We start from the raw sequence: 15,968 nt of genomic DNA, 5'->3' as shown, positions 1-15,968 counted from the left end.
TCAATTTTTCACCGCTCTAATCTCTGTTACAATCGTGTTACACGTAAAAATAGTACATAAAACATATTCAGATAGGAGTGTGACTTAAGCTGATAGTTTTAAGATTTTTCTCTTTATTTTCAAAATAAGAAATATGAAGTTTCATATTCTCTGGTTTTTGTGGATAATTTATATGTTGAGTGAGAGAGTTCTTATCTTTGACATTGAATTCCGAACAACGACATCTTTTGAGGAAAAACTGGTGCCACCAAAAACTTTTAAATAGTCTGAATAAAAATCAGGTCCGTTCAGTTAACCAGATTTTGCTTGCCTGGTTTCTTTGACTGCACAACTACTACGTTAATGACAGCTCTGGACAAGACCTGACGTCTTTTGTTTTTAAAGCAAACTTTGGGAAACTCTTCTGGATTTACTTCAATTTACAAAGCAGAAGAGCACAATCCCTTTTTCTTTTCCTTCTCAGGTCTCCTTCTCAAAGTGGTGTAGATGTTCAGTGTGACCTAGAGCTGTTTTTATACAAACATCACTTCAGTTCACAAATTCTCATTACTCTCTTTCCCCCTCTTTTCATGATGCATGACTTGAGAGAAAAATCAAAAACCAATCTTTTCAGAATTCATTAAATGGAAAACAATTTGGGGTCATGTTGGCTTTTTTAAAGGCCATTTTTCAATGAAAACTTTTGTTTGAAAAATGTGGACCAGCTCTAAGCATGACTGATTTAAGTCAGAATCTTAGCTTCCATATGTTCTGATTTGTATATGTATCCTTGATGTCTCACTTGTGTTTCCATTTATTATGTACTGTGTTGTCCGTGGGGATGACTGAGAGATCAGTGATGGCAAAGGTGTATAATTGTCTAAGAACCCTTATGTTTTCAGATCTAATAGGATTGTACAAAAGTCCAAGTTGGATGTAGGGGGCAAGGTGGCTCTGGGGATTCATAGTGTCAAGTACTCTGCCAACTCTAAGATCTTAAAATCTTAAAATCAACTTACACCTTCAGGACAGAGACTTGATTTTAACTGTTAATAGCTAGGAACAGCAGCTGGAATTGAGCACTGTTGTTGCTTCAACTATCTTTTTTGTTCGATGTGCATTTATAGTAGGTGACATCCACTTATCAGTATGTTGATCATTATGAAATAGCATATGCCAGCTGCAGCATAAGATTTACCAGAGTTGCGTGGGTGGGACCTACCGCGGGCAGGGGATTGTCTAGGATGACTTTTCAAGATTTTTCTGTCCCTGACTCTCAAGAGTTTGTCATGGGTAGAAGTGAATTTTAACTAGAAACTATTTTGTAGGTAACACTCAACTGGCACTGCAGATCATCAAAAGAAACCAGCTTCTCCCTTCAGTGAAAACACACACTGATATGCGAAAGAAGCCAATATTTCAGCCAGTCCACCCTATCCAGCCCATTCAGATGCCAGCTTTCACCACTGTGCAAAGGAAGTGAAGTCTTGCTATAACCTGACAGGCCCTAAGGAAGAGGGCTTGTGAGTTTGTATATTTTTTAAACTGTCTCTTAGCCACCTGAATACCAGGCATATTGGAATGTGCTGGCTTGTGTACATTTTTAATAAAAAAACAAAAACAAAAAAACATTTCAATGAAAAAATCATGTCTGAAGATGTTTGTAAAAGGCATTTAGTGTGGAACATTTACATTTTAATTACTAACAGGCCTGATAGCCACCATCTATGCTGTTAATCGTTTTAACTCACACTCTTTGCAGTAGTCATTAGTTTTGATTCTGCTTTTTTCATACAGAGCAGTTTCTGTTTGCACCACTGCTCACTTCTATTAATTGTCAGTAGAGACAATCAGACAGCGCAGCTGCCTCTCTTTGTTAACGGAGAGCCTCTGCCCAAGCTCTCTACTCTTCAGGCTTCTTAGGGACCAGGGACAAACCACCATCATCAGATCTGTACAAAAAGTAAGTCATCTGCCAACCTGAGACCATTGTGATCATCTAGTCTGGCCTGTGCTAACCAGGATGCCATAGAAACAATAGTATTGTAGCTACTGTATCGGAGACCCCTTTTCTCTGCTGTTTTTGCTATGTCACCTTGAGACATTTACTGGATTCTCTACCTGCAGACAGCTACTGTCTGCAAGTTTCTGTTTTACAAGAAGAGATTTAACTGTTATAGGTGACTTTCCTCAGCTGTCTCCAATCTTAAAGACCTTGTATAGCTGGGCCTATGGTTTTATTTCCTTAAAGCTACTCCCTGTATAGATTCTGCCATGTACGATAACACTTCTTAAAAAAAGTTTTTAGTCCATAGATAAGCCTGATTTATTATCTTGAAAGGTATAGAGTGGATTGATGATGATGGTACCTATCGGAGCATCAGAATTGTGAACTGCGGGAGCCTTGGGTTTGTTCTGTGTCCTCCCAGTAAATACAGCCCATCACTGCTAAACTGCATGGTGGGATGAATGGAAGATAGGCAGAGACTAAACGCCTCTTCACTTGTGCCTTAAACTAGGAGAGGAGCCCTGGGTGTTAGTGCATTGGGCTACCTAAGCTCCCGTGCACATGCTACTTTGCTACACGCAATGCTTCGTACTTCTAAAGCCTGCTTGTACACAGTGGTGTGTCTCCCATGTCTTGCAGCCTGACCCCATTCTAGTCCGAGCTAACTTGCCAATTTTAGGGTTGCGTTAGCTTGGTGTTGAGTCAATTGATGTAAAGTTAGCTTGGAATGTTTTTAAATAGTAAAGATATATTAATAGCTATTAATACACTTATGTAGACAAATGTCTGAAACACAACAAGCTGCTTTATACATATGAGGCAGAAACCTCAGACTGGCTAAGTCTCTTAGCTCCGGCCAGAAGAACTTTTACAGGAAGGTTGGACAAATGCTCACCATGAGAATAGACAAGTGTCAGACTAAGGGCTTGTCTACACTGGCACTTTAAAGCGCTGCAACTTTCTCGCTCAGGGGTGTGAAAAAACAAACCCCCCCTGAGCACAGACGTTTCAGTGGTGTAAAGTGCCAGTGTAGACAGTGCACCAGCGCTGGTGGCTACGTCTCTTGTTCAGGTGGGGTTGGGTTTATTTTTTTGGTTTTGTTTTTAAGAGCACTGGGAGACCTGTCTCCCAGCGCTCTGCCACCGCTGCACAAGTCAGGTTAAAGCTCTGCCACGGCTATATGAATAATCCATATGAAAATGGCTAAACAGTGTGCGTCAGTGCCTTGAGAGCAATCCGTTCCTCTTCTACATAGGTATAGCCCTGCGGGCTTGGTAGGTTCGCAGTGCAAACTACATGCATCTCAGTTTCCTTCATAACACAAAAAGAACAGGAGGACTTGGGGCACCTTAGAGACTAACCAATTTATTTGAGCATGAGCTTTCGTGAGCTACAGCTCACTTCATCGGCTGCATACTGTGGACTATCAACTTCATAACACAGCCTCCCCTGAGTCCTACTACTGCCCAGTGTGGGTTGTGTCTCCTTCTCCAAGAATCTCTTTTTACTGCGTAGGAGCATGCATACACACGTGTACAATGCAAGCATTCTAGTAACCAGTAAGTGTTCTTACAGGGCTTTGGTTCCTCTGAATTAGGCATAGGTGCCCTCCTCCCCTCTTTTATTTAAGAGCCAGTAAAACAGGCTCTAGTGTTGGAATTTAAACCTCATTTCTCTGCTGTTCTTGTGAGTATAAGACCATCAGTGTACCACACAGAGCAGCTTCAGCACTTAAAGAGCTGATGAGGCTGCAGCGCCCTGTGAGCATTTCAACTAACTTTTTTGGAGGGTCAAGGGGGTAGGGTGTGAACTCACGCTTGGATTAATTCAAAGGAGTAGTCTGCAAATTTCACTTTCCAGGTGTGTGGTTGTGTTACTGTTTATGGGATCTCGCAGGTACATCTGGTACAAATACTCTTAGGCAGAGCTAAACCTTGTGATTTTACTAGCACTAATGTTTGTAGAAAGTAAAATGCAAAACAATTGCTGCACATATGTGCAAAAGCATTGCTCTAAAATAAAAACACTTGTCCAATCTTTACAGCAATCACTCAGCTCTATCAACAAGCCCCAAGCAGTCACTTCAGAAGCTGCCTGAAGCCAGCATGACCCCTATCAAAACTTAGCAGGTGCTCATCTTGACGAGTACAGTCAATGCTAAAAGGCCATAATCTAGCTGGGTCATTAGTGTCCAAGTACACCTGGAATTTACTAGCCTACATCCTTATAGTCACTAGAATGGGAGTGGGTTGTAGGTGATCAAGACATTAGCTTGCATAGTAGTCACTTGAGCCAAGAATGTACCATAATTCAAAAGGGACTGTGTGCGTGTTTGCCAACCAACTCTGAATATCTGCAATATGAATATTTTGGAAGGGTTAGGATAATCACCATTAGGGGGATAGATCACCCTCATTTGCTTACTGTGGGATCTTTACCTTTCTCTTACTGGCTGTTGTCAGACTGAAGTAGTCAGACCTTTGGTCTCAGGCAGTTTGGCCATTCCTGTGCAGTAATGAGCTGTGGGTCGGTTCAGCTGCATTTCTTCTGTACCACATAGTTGTCCATACCTGTGCATTTTTTTCTAGCCACCGGAAAGTATGCTCATAGGAATGCTGCCTCTGAGTGGCTGCAGGCCAGTGCTGTCAACACAGTGATGCAAATGAGCTCTGAGCACAGGAAAGTATGTCAGATAAATCACCTAAGCAGTGGCCAGCATCCCCTGTAGGAGGAACAGTAGCAGGCTGGCTTGCTCTAGAGGGGCTATTAGGCCAGTCCCTTTCTGCACTCATGGAAATGGTTAGTCTTGCTTGTTGCAGAGGCTAATTTAAACATTGATGTGAACACAACAGTGAGAGTACTCTTGCGTGCATGAATGGTCATTAGCATGGAATAGGTCCTTGCTGCTTGTATTTAACTCCAGCAGTGGGGAAACATTGGCAAGCCCGTTAACTTAGCACTTGGTGAAAATGGAAAGCTTATAGGCCATGATACCAAGCCCTGGAGAAGTATTTGATTAATAGGGAAGCCTTCAAATGAAAATGATGGGCCAGGACTGTGAACGCCCAGGAGCTGGTGCCAAAGTCACAACTCTGTTTTTGCTTAGACAGCAAATTAGCTTCTCTACCATCTCACTCCCGGGCTTTTGAAGTCAAAGCTGCCCAGGTAATATTTCAATGTGACAACATGGAAAGATGCATTAATGTTGTTTCAGGATCAGTTGTCTGCAAAGTTTATGTCCCCCTCTCCTAGATACTTTAACTTCAGCACTCAGCCTGAAGTATTCTGAAATATGTTTGAAAGGTGACCTCTGCTTATTTCTATAAAAGGGGTTAGTCATATCACAGCACATTGACTGATTCAATATAAAAAGGTTGAAAGATGCTTTCTGTGTGGTCTCCTCCTGAAGAAAGGGTTTTCCCTCCCCCTCCTAGGAATGTGGAGTATTCACATGCAGAAATGCTAATGTATCGTTTCAGCATTTCTCAGCTCCACGAGAAGACATGCAACATTACGCTCACCGGTTTGCAAAAGGATGCAGTTGTTGTTCCCCAGATACCACCTATCTAATCACACTTGAGCGGAACTATTCATTCTTAACTCTCCCTCGAATCAGAATGCTCTTCTGGCCCAAGAGAGGTTGAATGCTAATGTAGGCTTGTAGTTTGAACCAGAGACGCCTCAGTATTTTCCTGCAGCAGAAACGCTTTCAGAAATTGGCTGTATATTTAAAAAAAAAAAACCAAAACCAAATCCTAATGAACTAATGCCTGAGCTCAGCTGTGAAATATTTACTACGGCTGTGGGTTAATTCCTGTTAACTCAAAAAAATAAATTGCGATTAAAAAATAAATCATGATTAATGGCCGTTTTAATCGCACTGTTAAGTGAGAGAATACCACTGGAAATGTGTTCAGTATTGTGGATTTTTTTTTACATTTTCATATATCTCTTGTGTTCTGTGTTGTAATTGAAATCAAAGTGTAGATTTTGATGACAGTGCAAATATTGTAAAGAAAAAGTGAATGAGGTGAATTGAAAAATACAAGTACCATAGTGCAGCAGTCTTTGTCTTGAAAGTGCAACTTACAACTGTAGATTTTTTTTTTTTTTTTTTTTGGCTACAGCATGGCACTCAAAACCAAAACAATGTAAAGCTTCAGAGTCAACAAGTCCACTCAGCGGATCACTAAGACAAACAAGTTTGTTTACATTTACAGGAGATAATGCTGTCCTCTTGTTATTTACAATGTCCCCAGAAAGGGAGAACATGCATTTTGCATGGCACTTTTGTAGCCGGCATTGCAAGGTATTTACGTGCCAGATATGCTAAATATCCGTATGCCCCTTCATGCTTCAGCCACCATTCCAGAGGACATGCTTCCATACTGATGCTGCTCATTAAAAAAAAATAATGCATTAATTAAATTTGTGAAAACTCCTTAGGGGAGAATTAAATGTCCTCTGCTCTGTTTTACCCGTCTTCTGCCATATATTTCATGTTAGGACAGTCTCAGCTGATGACCCAGCACATGTTTTTCATTTTAAGAAAACTTTCACTGCAGATTTGACAAAATGCAAAGCAGGTACCAATGTAAGATTTCTAAAGATAGCTACAGCACTTGATGCAAGATTTAAGAATCTGAAGTGCATTCCAAAATCTGAAGGGACGAGGTGTGGAGCATGCTTTCAGAAGTCTTAAAAGACCAACATTGTGATGTGGAAATGACAGACTCCAAACCACCAAAAAAGAAAATCAACCTTCTGCTGGTGGCATCTGACTCAGATAATGAAAATGAACATGTGTCGGTCTGCACTGCTTTGGATGGTTTTCGAGCAGAACCCGTCATCAGCATGGACGTATGTCCTCTGCAATGGTGGTTGAAGCTTGAAAGGACATATGAATCTTTAGTGCATCTGGCACAAATATTTTGCAATGCCAGCTACAACAGTGCCATGCGAACGCCTGTTCTCACTTTCAGGTGACAGTGTAAACAGGAAGTGGGCAGCATTATCTCCTGAAAATATAAACAAACTTCTTTGTCTGTGTGATTGGCTGAACAAGGAGGAGGACTGAGTGGACTTGTAGGCTCTAAAGTTTTACATTTTTATTTTTGAATGCAGGTTTTTTGTACATAATTCTATATGTGCAAGTTCAACTTTCATGATAGATTGCACTACAGTACTTAGTTTTTCAATTCATCTAATACATTTTTCTTTTTACAGTGCAAACACTTGTAATCAAAAATAAAGTGAGCACTTTACACTTCGTATTCTGTGTTGTAATTGAAATCAATATATTTGAAAACATAGAAAACATCTAATGGTATTAGTGATTAATCACGATTAATTTTTTTAATCACTTGACAGCTCTAATATTTACACACATCTATTTTATAATTTTTTCCTAGCTTTACCATAACACTGACTGGTTAGCCAGTTCCAGAAAGCTGAAGATGTCCTGTTCCTCCTTAATAGTGAGATGATTATCTCATGAGCAGTATCCTTCCTCTCTAGTTTTACTTCCCAACACGTACTTTCCCCTCATTATTTAGTCTCTTTTCCAAAGTGTGTAAGTGCTTCAAGAGGCAGGCAGACAAGGAGGCTGCTGGGTGCCTTGGTCCAGCTAAAGCTCTGAAAGAATTTGGTAAGAGAATTTAATTTAACCAATTTAATAAATGGGTATTTGTAAGATTCAGTAGCAAATGCTCCAGGATTCAAGACCAAGAATGGGATGTGGGGATATCAATCACACAGATCCTATAACCAACAAAGTTGTCACGCAGTAAGGGCTTGATCCTGCTCCCATTCAAGTCAGTGGAGCAGGATTCAATCTTATCATAGAATCATAGAATATCAGGGTTGGAAGGGACCCCAGAAGGTCATCTAGTCCAACCCCCTGCTCGAAGCAGGACCAATTCCCAGTTAAATCATCCCAGCCAGGGCTTTGTCAAGCCTGACCTTAAAAACCTCTAAGGAAGGAGATTCTACCACCTCCCTAGGTAGCGCATTCCAGTGTTTCACCACCCTCTTAGTGAAAAAGTTTTTCCTAATATCCAATCTAAACCTCCCCCACTGCAACTTGAGACCATTACTCCTCGTTCTGTCATCTGCTACCATTGAGAACAGTCTAGAGTCATCCTCTTTGGAACCCCCTTTCAGGTAGTTGAAAGCAGCTATCAAATCCCCCCTCATTCTTCTCTTCTGCAGGCTAAACAATCCCAGCTCCCTCAGCCTCTCCTCATAAGTCATGTGTTCCAGACCCCTAATCATTTTTGTTGCCCTTCGCTGGACTCTCTCCAATTTATCCACATCCTTCTTGTAGTGTGGGGCCCAAAACTGGACACAGTACTCCAGATGAGGCCTCACCAATGTCAAATAGAGGGGAACGATCACGTCCCTCGATCTGCTCGCTATGCCCCTACTTATACATCCCAAAATGCCATTGGCCTTCTTGGCAACAAGGGCACACTGCTGACTCATATCCAGCTTCTCGTCCACTCTCACCCCTAGGTCCTTTTCCGCAGAACTGCTGCCTAGCCATTCGGTCCCTAGTCTGTAGCTGTGCATTGGGTTCTTCCGTCCTAAGTGCAGGACCCTGCACTTATCCTTATTGAACCTCATCAGATTTCTTTTGGCCCAATCCTCCAATTTGTCTAGGTCCTTCTGTATCCTATCCCTCCCCTCCAGCGTATCTACCACTCCTCCCAGTTTAGTATCATCCGCAAATTTGCTGAGAGTGCAATCCACACCATCCTCCAGATCATTTATGAAGATAAAAGATATCACTTCTCTAACAGCAGTGAATACATGCACTAAAGAAAGGAAGCAAGTCTTTTGCCTCATCCAGCAAGCTACTCTGAAATGATCACTCCATCCCATTGCAGACCCCTGCTGGTGAAGGCCCTCTGCTTGGGTTTTGCCCTCATGTGGGGGAACAGGCAGTGATTTCAAATCAATGTACCTCAAGTGCTATGATGGCACAGAGGCCTTCCAGCATTTCACCTCCAGCAATGTCTGGTGTAGACAGAGCTACAGTTGGCCACCAGTGTTTTTACTGTCCCATCACCTACCAGATATCTCACAGAAGTCAAAGCCACAGGGTCTTTAAAACAGCAGTGGCCATTGGCATTCTGCTCTGAACTAGTCCTTCCATAGTTGCTAACAGTAGTGGAACTAAACTGGTGGTAGCAGCCATGGGAAGTTTTTCACAGAAGTGCCTAGAATAGACAAGGCCTTAAAGCATTAACTAATATAGTGTCACTAACAAACTAGTCACTCAGAGCTTGAGGCTCAGTCGCTAGCTAGTGTATCTCAGACCGCTAGTATCCACTCAAGTGCTTGAGCCCCTCACTGTTTCTAGTTTACTGTGAAAGCAGTGGTCTGAGTCATTGTGGGTTGCAGTCCAAGGAAAGAATTGCTGCCCTGAGGGGTCCAAGTCAAGAAAAGTCAACTTCAGAATATTTGAGGGAAGGTGGGAATTTTCAGATGTGCTCTTGAATTACTTCAATACTAGTCCCCCTGAAAGTCAAAGGGGAAAAACAGAAAATATCACAATGCCCCTATATAAATCCATGGTACGCCCACTGTGATGTTCTGTACCTCAGGAGAACACCCTACACCCCCATAGTCATCCTTATGATTGTGTGGTATCCAATGCAAAGTTTGTCATGTCAGGTGTCTTCGGAAGGCTCATGATGCACTGAGCATTGTTATTCTAGTAATGTTATAGGTTGTAATTTCAAGTATATAGTTATGAGGCTGAAAACATGTCCTCATGGCTTAAAACAAGCCCAGGCAAAAACTCTCCAAGAGCAGAGAGGCAGTTCACACCTCATCAGGGCATGTATTGGACAAACCCAGCCCAGCCTCACCGGAACAAAAGACACTGGCCTAGGCAGCATAAAAGGATCTGTTGGACTCTTGAGTGAGTCATTGCCCTTCCTTTGGTCAGTTTGGGACTGCGATGAGGTAATGCTCACCTGACTCTGAAAGGGGGTGGGGGGCAAAGCCAAGAGGGAAGAAAGGGCATAATAAAAGGGTGAGACATTTGCCATGCTCTTCCTCTCTTCCAGCTCCATCTACAGACATCAACACGAAGTGACTGAAACGCTGATCAAAGGGGAGAACCTGGCTGAAGGGCAACCAGCCAGCCTGTGGTGAGAAGCATCTAAGTTTGTAAGGGCACTGAAAGTGTTAAGATCAGCTTAGAATGTGTATTGCTTTTATTTCATTTGACCAAATCTGACTTGTTATGCTTTGACTTATAATCACTTAAAATCTTTGTAGTTAATACATTTGTTTATTCTACCTGAAGCAGTGTGTTTGGTTTGAAGCATGTCAGAGACTCCCCTTGGGATAACAAGCCTGATACATATCAATTTCTTTGTTAAATTGACAAACTCATATAAGCTTGTAGCGTCCAGAGGGCACAACTGGACACTGTAAGATGGAGGTTCCTAGGGTTGTGTCTGGGACTGGAGATATTGGCTAGTGTCATTTGGTTGCACAATTCAAGGAGCAGTTTACATGCCAGAGGCTGTGGCGTGAACAGCTCAGGAGTGGGGTTCTCACAGTAGAGCAGGGTAAGGCTGGCTGCCAGAGTCAAGGATTGGAGTGACCTAGCAGATCTCCCATCCAGAAAACACCAGGGGAATGTCAAACCCACATTTTGAATACTGTGTGCAGATCTGGTCACCCTGTTTCTAAAAGGATGATAGAATTGGAAAAAGTAAAGAGAAGGCCAACAAAAATGATGAGGGGTATGGAACAGCTTCCATCTGAGGAGAGATTAAAAAAGACTGGGATTGTACAGCTTGGAAAAGATACGACGAAGGGGGGATACAATAAGAGGGCTATACAATCATGAATGATTTGAAGAAAGTGAATAAAGAAGTGTTCTTTACTCCTTCACATAACACAAGAACCAGGTGTCACCCAATGAAATTAATTTGCAGCAGGTTTAAAAACAAATATAAGGAAGTACTTCTTCCCATAACGCAGTCAATCTGTGGAACTCATTACCAGGGGATTTTATGAAGGCAAGCGTATAACTCTTTACAAAGGGAGAGTATAACTGAGTTCAAAAGAGAATTAGGTAAGTTCAAGAAGGATAGGTCCATCAATGGCTATTTGCCCAGATGGTCAGGGACACAACCCCATGCTCTAGGTGTCCCTAATCCTCTGACTACCAGAAACTGGGGACTGGCTGAAATGATCACTCCTGGATCATCCAATAATTGCCCTGTTCAGTTGATTCCCTCTGAAGCATTGGGTACCGACCACTGTCAGAAGACAGGATACCGGGCTAGATGGACCTTTGGTCTGACCCAGTATGGCTGTTCTTTTGTTCTTATGCAGTAACTTCCAATGTTCCCTCTTAATTTTTTACATCCGTGTGTGGAATGAATTTTGTTATGTGCACCAATATGGAGGTGATGTGGGGTGGATCAAAGGGGTTTGGAGTGTGGGAGGGGGCTCAGAGCTGGGGCAAAGGGTTGTGGTGTGGCGAGTGAGGGCTCAGAGGTGGGGGTGAGGGCTCTGGGGTGGGGCCGGGGATGAGAGGTTTGGGGTGAAGGCTGCCAGGGGGCTTTGGCGGGGAGAGAAGACTTCCCCAGCCCTCACTCGGCGCAGCAGCCCGGAGCCAGGGGAGAGGCATCTTTCCTGGGTCGCAGCAGTTCCTTGGCCAGGGGAGAGGCACCTCTCCCTGCCTGCATGGCCCTTAATATAGTCTGCTGTGTGGCTGCACAGCTTAGAGGGAACTTGGATAACTTCTGTTTACATCACCCTGGAAGCTCTAGAATTCACCCCCCATACACCATGCATTCTCTCACCCACTTAATTCTCTCATCTCCAAGTCTACTGAAGACCCCTCCCCCCATAGTTTCTTTCAACATTTGTCCAAAGCCGTGTGGGCTAAAGAGGACTGCTGCCTGCATGACCAATTATTATGCAATCTTGAAGCTAAATTGTGCTGCCTGGCACTTGTGCCCGCCAAAGGATCCCAAATGTACTTCACAAACAGCACATTTAGCACCCTGAGAGGTAAAGGAGTTATCACCCACATTTTACTGATGAAGAAATGAAGGCACCAAAATTAATCGACGTGCCGAAGGCTATACTGGAACTCTGGAAGAACTGAGAATATATTTTGACATAAGGTCTCATATTTCCTATTCTTTATTCCTCTGGTGTTTCAGAGCCCAACTTACACATCCTCAATTTTTGTTTTAGAAACTTTATCGTTTACAGAGAACCAGTTTTACTTTCTCCAAGATGTGCTTTGTCCTTTCTTCCAGGATGCAACAGAAAGATTTTTGCTTAAATGGATAACACACATAGACAAGAGACCCAAGTTTGCCATGAAAAACTCACATTTATTTGATTAAACAAAAATAAAATAAACTGCATAGGAACATTTTAAAGTCCAGAGAGACACTGCCTTTGTTTTAAGGCTGCCAGTAGCTGATATATCATCTCCTTGCTACATCCTTCAGCCTTCTCTATGGACCACAAAGATACATTCAGAAGCCTCCATTAACACAAGAGTTCTCTAACATTGTTAGTTTGTTCTACGTAACAGTTTGCCCATAACCTGTCATGCTTTCTTCTTTGCAGTACGTAACATTTTAAGTTACAAAGTCCAGCAATTTTTGTCTAAATAGACAAGTGAACCCTTTTTTGGATGGTGGGGGTTGTGCTAATGGAAGGGTTTTTTTGACCTGACCTGTTCCATTAACAGTTTTATATGCTCTGTTTTTAATGAGCTGCTCAGAGCAAAGTCTGTCCCACTGAGAATTTTTTATTATTCGGAAAACAGCATGATCAATCAGTAAAACAGAAAAGCAGAGTGAAGCAGAACAGGAAACTACCAGAGCAACTGGCTCAAGAAGCACAACTTCCAAGAACTGACAGAATCATTTTTGATGCTCATGGCATTACTGTGCTGAACTATATCAAGATGACAGTACTTCTAATTCAGTAATTACGTTTTATAAGATGGGTTTGTATCTACAGTAAATCAAGCGAGGACTTAAACTGTCTACAGATTTTTGTTAGACTGGTCTTAATTGGACAGAGCTTCCATTTGTTTTTGAGGTTTCCAATTTCTGTGAATCTATGCTTCAACAAAGGACCAAATTAAATGGTATGTAGGGGCCCTCACTCTTTTTACTTAAAATGTATCAACCACCAACCAAGATAGGCATGACAAGTAATGCACAATAGAAACAATAGTCACATACAGTAAGAACCCTCCCCTCCCCCCACCAATTCGGGTGACTAAACACACCTTACAAACTAGTTTAAAACTTGTTAGTCATTTTAGGAGGAAAAAAAAAGCAAAACTCAGAAACAGGACATCTCTTCCTCCGAAGGAAACTACTACATAGACTGAGAAATATTCCACAAACCTATAAAGGAGTTTACTGGTTTGGTAGTTTAAAGAAAGGTATCTACTCTACTTCGCTACATAGACACATAACATTCAGTCAGTAAGGCTCTGTAAAAAGAGCTTTAAAACAAAAATATCTACCTGAGTTTGTAAGCTGATACAATCATTAAGAGAAGGTCTAAGACCATGCAGGTACACAAATCTTTTTTAGAACCATTATTGGTTAAACCATGATGGAAAAAGATGCCAAACTGGCTTGTTAACCCGTAAGATCACTTAAAAAGACATCAAGGTACATTTTCCACCATAACATTTACCAAACCCAACACAGCATATAACCATTAGTGGTTTTCTGTACCCACTCTGCCAACTTTTGTCACTCAACAATGACTAGGGGAGAACAACAAGAGTTTTTAATACAGTAATCTGATAATGTGCTTCTCTAAACTTTAGATGTAAAATAATGGGCCTGTTGAATGCCACTATTAAAGTCAAATAAAAACCCAACACAAGGGCTGCCTCTGGTAAGAACATTCAGTCTGAACTGCCCTCCAGGAACTTGGTTGCACTGTCATGGTGGAAAACATCCTGTTGCATCAAGAAAACTACATATACAATCACCAAGTCAAAAAATCAATCTCATTCCCTTCAAGCATTTGGTATAGCATTGCGTTTAAAGAAATTATACCCTTAGAGTCTTTTCTGACAGGATACATTTGTAGGCATGCAAAAATAGATAAAATATTTTTCTCTTGTAGAGAGAAGACCTAAAGGTCTTAAGGACATAAGAACTCTGCAAATAAAGACACAAAGCATGTCATGTCAACCAGTACGTGTCATAATACTGAAAAAAAATCAGTTTCCCTTTGCATAATTTCTAGTGAAGACGAGTCACACTTACAGGAGGATGATTAGAATTAGATTTGCCTGAGTGTACGAATATTTGGTTTTATTTACAGTTCTTTAGCAAGGGCAGCCTAATATTTCCACAAGGAGGCAAAAACAACAAAAAAACAGCCACTTGTACACATCTAATATTTCCACTTAAACAAAAATGCATCTCCTACAGGCAGGATGTACCCTTCCCCTGCATGCAGACTAACCCTTTCTTCTGAGACCTATCTGATACTAAATTGAGGTAGATGCTTTACTTCTCCATGGTGAAGTAGAACTTTAAGAAACAGAAACAGTTGGGTCTCTATTTGTGCATTCTGTACCACAGCAAACTGGGTTCCACTGATCTCCAAAGGACTCAAGGACCTGAGGTACAATATTTGTCTAACGCAAGTACCAGTGTTTAATTTTTTAGACAGCTCCAAACTGTTTGTCTAAACATCTCTATTTTTATTTTCTTAAATACCCTATTACCTTTTGGCACCATTTGGATTCACTCCTTTAACAAATAAAAATAAAAACACTTTGGCACATGTTTTTAAAAACCAGAACTGAACATAGAAATTTTATGATCTTCAAAAGAAATAAAACGTATGGCTGGATCAAGCCTAAAGACTGCTCTGGAAATAAATTAATTTGGCTTAACTATAACTAAACAGACTGAGTCGATCGCCAGCAATTCCCAATGGAACGCCACAACGAAGTGCCTTCTTCTGTTTCCAACTTGATTATTTTTGGCCCTCATATACACTAAATTTTAGGTTTTTCCCTCTTTATGGTATGCACTTGTGGGCTTCCCCATATAAGTTATACTTAAAGGGTACAAATGAAAGGAGTGACTTACCGGAGGGTACTGCATCATCTAACATCATGGCTGCCTCATAAGCCCTCAACCAGGACATCACTGAAACTCTCACTAAAACAGTTCTGAAATAACAGGACTGCTTCATATGGCTGAATTAGGAGATTATGAGCGTTAACGGATAACATTTCACAAAGCAAAAATTTACTGACAGCCAACATTGGTTTAACCTGGCACAGTTAAATTCCTTTGGGAGCATTCAGAGCACAAGTCTGTAGATCCAAATCTGTTATTCTTCTCCAAAGCTAGAGCCCGGGGGGTGGGAAGGGGTGAAAAGATAAACCAACCTTCTCCTTCCCCTAATCCACTTCTACCAATTCAGGAGATTATACTGAACAGTTTAAGAAAATGCAGGGGTTTGTAACCCAGCGTCAAACCTTTGCTTACCTTTCCTACACTCCTCTCCTGTATGTCTATTCGCCTATTTTCTACATGTATCAGGACACTGGAGGCATTATCCAACAATTGTCCATGAACATACATAGAACAAACGCTGAGCCAGATTTGAAATCCTACCAATTATATACCAAATAAACAAGCCCCTATGGGACATATGATGTTGGCATTAAACTTTTCCCTATAATATTACACTACTTACTCTCATCGTATTATAAACACTTCATTTTATAAGCTACACTAATATTTTTCAATGAGAACAAGTGTGCTTAGCACTATCTATTACAGTAACAGTATAGGAAATCGTTTGGGTAGCTATACAGCCGTTTTTTAAAAACAAAAGCCTCCCAACATGTGATGTGAAACACTTCAAAGTCAAATAGTCTTGTTTGTGCTGTAAGCAGATCCAGTGAATTAAGTAAACAGCAACTGTAAAG

At 41.4% G+C, this 15,968-nt stretch overlaps 1 protein-coding gene across 6 annotated transcripts in view; it reads left to right on the top strand.

The window, feature by feature from the left end:
* CNOT10 (CCR4-NOT transcription complex subunit 10) overlaps positions 1-15,968 on the top strand; it is a 73,482-nt gene that overhangs the window by 56,004 nt on the left and 1,510 nt on the right. For 2 of the 6 annotated variants that reach the window (XM_073333354.1, XM_073333356.1), the window contains exon 19: positions 1,308-6,234. In XM_073333354.1, coding sequence (XP_073189455.1) covers positions 1,308-1,462 — 155 coding nt within the window. In that variant the 3' untranslated portion in view covers positions 1,463-6,234. Of the gene's footprint in view, positions 1-1,307; positions 6,235-10,062; positions 10,304-15,968 lie in introns of those variants that run through there. The other 4 variants (XM_073333352.1, XR_012157496.1, XM_073333355.1 and 1 more) reach the window with 4 other exon arrangements.

The sequence above is a fragment of the Lepidochelys kempii genome, chromosome 2, assembly GCF_965140265.1.
Source record: "Lepidochelys kempii isolate rLepKem1 chromosome 2, rLepKem1.hap2, whole genome shotgun sequence".
NCBI classification, from domain to species: domain Eukaryota; kingdom Metazoa; phylum Chordata; order Testudines; family Cheloniidae; genus Lepidochelys; species Lepidochelys kempii.
Note: the sequence above shows the minus strand (reverse complement) of the source record. Positions and strands in the feature narration are given on the sequence as shown.